The sequence below is a fragment of the Saccostrea cucullata genome, unplaced genomic scaffold (genome assembly GCF_032062105.1).
Source record: "Saccostrea cucullata isolate Sc308-1 unplaced genomic scaffold, CSIRO_AGI_Scuc_v1 ctg2931, whole genome shotgun sequence".
Lineage (NCBI taxonomy): Eukaryota > Metazoa > Mollusca > Bivalvia > Ostreida > Ostreidae > Saccostrea > Saccostrea cuccullata.
Window position 1 is genome coordinate 117,882 of NW_026941282.1, and position 2,700 is coordinate 120,581.

The window sequence follows — 2,700 nt, forward strand, 5'->3', positions numbered from 1 at the left end:
ATACCTTGAAAACGAAAAGGCTATAGATTTGACATGTGGCGCACTAGGTATCGGGTTTCAATATTTTTACATGAAAATTTATAATTTACATGTTCAACCCACTCACAGTTATACATATAAATAAATGTATAAAAAAGTGTTAATATCATAATTGATTTGATTCTCCACAATGTTTCAGATAACACTTTCCCTAAGCATTTGTCTGTCTTTGGTAGCGATGACATGGTGCAGTTGTCCTTGCAAGAAAAACATCGAATATTACAACATCTGTATGAAGTCAGCCCAAAACAGCAACAACGCATGTGGACTCCATCTAACCGAATATGATACGTGTATGAGAGAAAGATTAACGCATTTGGAATCTAAAGTTGAATACATCGAGAGCTCTCTAAACAGAACAAGTAAGTTTGTATTACTCTCCTTGATCTTCAATGAGTCGTATTGTAGTGGATTTCACTATTTCAAAAAAGGGACTTGTGGGTTGCATTGCTTACCTGAGCACTTTGGCTAGACAAAAAAGCAGACCAGCTCAGTATTGAAAGGCCTAAATATGTAAATGGTATATATCTAACAAAGTACGGATGAGCAGGCTTGGAGCAACACTGACTGAGGATGCTTTGGTATTTCTTTGACTACTTGTAATTATGGCTTTAAAAGATACTAAAAAATCAATAAGTATGTAAGGGTGTTTAGAAAGTTTGTTCCGTGATGAAATATTTTCAAAAATTTCAAAGTAGTGTTTACCTAAAGAGGTGAATTTCCCAGTATGAAAAAATCACAAGATTGTGCTTTAGAGTTGTAGGAATTCATTTAAAGCAGAGAGTTAAAAGGTTTTTCTTCCATATGAAAATATTTATAACATATTCAAAACACCCCAAATGACAGAATTGATAGTCATTTTGCGTGAAAATATAAGATTATTTACTTTTGTTTCTTCACAGCTTAATTTGCATCATGCAAATCTGATGAGCTTAGGCATATGAAAGATTAATCAATTTTCAAAAGAATAGGTTTGTCACATTGAAATTTTTCACAGACGTATTTGAAGTGATTTATTGACCTGTGTGCTTAATATATGTCACAAATATACTGGTATCCCTAGCTTTCTGTGCAAACATTTGTTTCAATACTTGCCCTCCTCTTATTGTTTCAACAAAAGACAATTAAAATCTATCAATAGCAATAATTTACTCTGTGAACATAAAAATTATAAATCTTGAATATCTTCTGATAATATTTCTTTTCGAAAATGAAAGAAAAAAGTTAAATGAACTTTATTAACACCCTTTATGTAAACTGGAGGACCTGGTGACCGCTCACTATCTATGGCGGATAAAATTTGAACAAACTTGAATCTACAGTATATGTGGATTCTCCTGCGTTAATTGATATGTCTTTTAGGCTTTCCTGTAAATGATGAGAAGAAAAGAATTTTCCCTTTCTGTTCCTTTTATTTTGATCCCTTGTCGTGGCCGAACAATACTCCGGGAATCTTATATGGAAAAAAAATTGAAGATGCACTATGTAATACTAATTTTCACATAAGTCTTTTTTTACCCAGTGGTTCTTGAAAAAAAGATATTCTTGAACAAATTGAAATCCCTTTTACAAAAGATTTTTGTTAGAAAAATTTTATTGAAATTGGCTTTGTGGGTCTAAAGAAAAATTTAGAAATTAAAATCTAAACGGGACAAATGACAAATTACAGACAAAATACAGGCAAATCTCGATCAGAAAAAAGATCAGACAAGCCTCGACTAAGAAGCTGAAACATTTTTTTAAAAAGAAGAACTAAAAAAACCTCAAAATTATTTTTCATTTATTGTCATTTCAGTTCATCATGTCTCTTTTCTGGCCGCCCCTACAAGACATATGAAACCCGTAAGAGGGACACTCATTTTTGACAACGTTCTCAACAATAAGGGAGGAGCATATAACGGCAAGACTGGTATCTTTACCGCCCCCGTAAGCGGATCATACTTCTTTATGGTCACCATTGGCCTTCCAGCTCCTTCCACCTCTAAAGGCTCGGACTACGTAAGGATACATATCATGAAGAACGGAAAAATGTCCTCGTACTTGTTTATCGGAACTGAAGGCTTGTGGATCAAAAGATCAGAAAACACGCTACTGGAGCTTTCGCAAGGGGACAAAATTAATTTGTTCATAAAAACCACTGGAAATGGGTTTCCTTACATTGCTGGAAAGGATCACTATCCTGGTTCAACTTATCACTCGCACTTCTCTGGATTTCTTATCAATTGATGAAAGTTCTAGAGAAATTGATGAATAAAAATCTAATGATAAACAAGCAAATACATGTATTAATCATTTTTATTACAACAATCCCTAAACAGTAATGATACTACTTCCTGGACAATGTCAAATAGTGTAAACTGAAGTTTTCAAAATAAAACAGATGTAACTATTAGATTTATTGTAAAAACATTGCAGTCTGGAGAAGATGTCATTTGAATTTTACATATTCGATATTAAGAGCAGAAAAACGCATTTCTCTGCTATGTGGAAACATGGTGAATACTTAAATCAACGTTATAGCAAAGATAAGTTATCTAACACCATTTTGATTTATTTAACTCAGTGGAAAAGAATTTAGTGGGGTAAAAGGTTGCTAATTTAAGTACAATTTAGTTTTTTAATGTTAAAAACTTTCCCTGCACGACATCTGAACAATAGAAA

General features: G+C 32.9%; 1 protein-coding gene across 1 annotated transcript; it reads left to right on the forward strand.

Annotated features, from left to right (window-relative positions):
* The first annotated feature begins 217 nt into the window (after positions 1–217).
* LOC134257553 (complement C1q tumor necrosis factor-related protein 3-like) lies at positions 218–2,265 on the forward strand. Its single transcript, XM_062740153.1, has 2 exons — positions 218–401; positions 1,835–2,265. The coding sequence occupies exons 1-2, from the start codon at positions 218–220 to the stop codon at positions 2,263–2,265; spliced, it is 615 nt and encodes a 204-aa protein (XP_062596137.1).
* Positions 2,266–2,700: the final 435 nt, after the last annotated feature.

Coding starts and splice junctions, on each gene's coding strand:
- LOC134257553 (XM_062740153.1), top strand. CDS start 218: ATGACATGGTGCAGTTGTCCTTGCAAGAAAAACATCGAATATTACAAC. Junction 402..1,834: donor GAGCTCTCTAAACAGAACAA/GTAAGTTTGTAT, acceptor TTGTCATTTCAG/TTCATCATGTCTCTTTTCTG.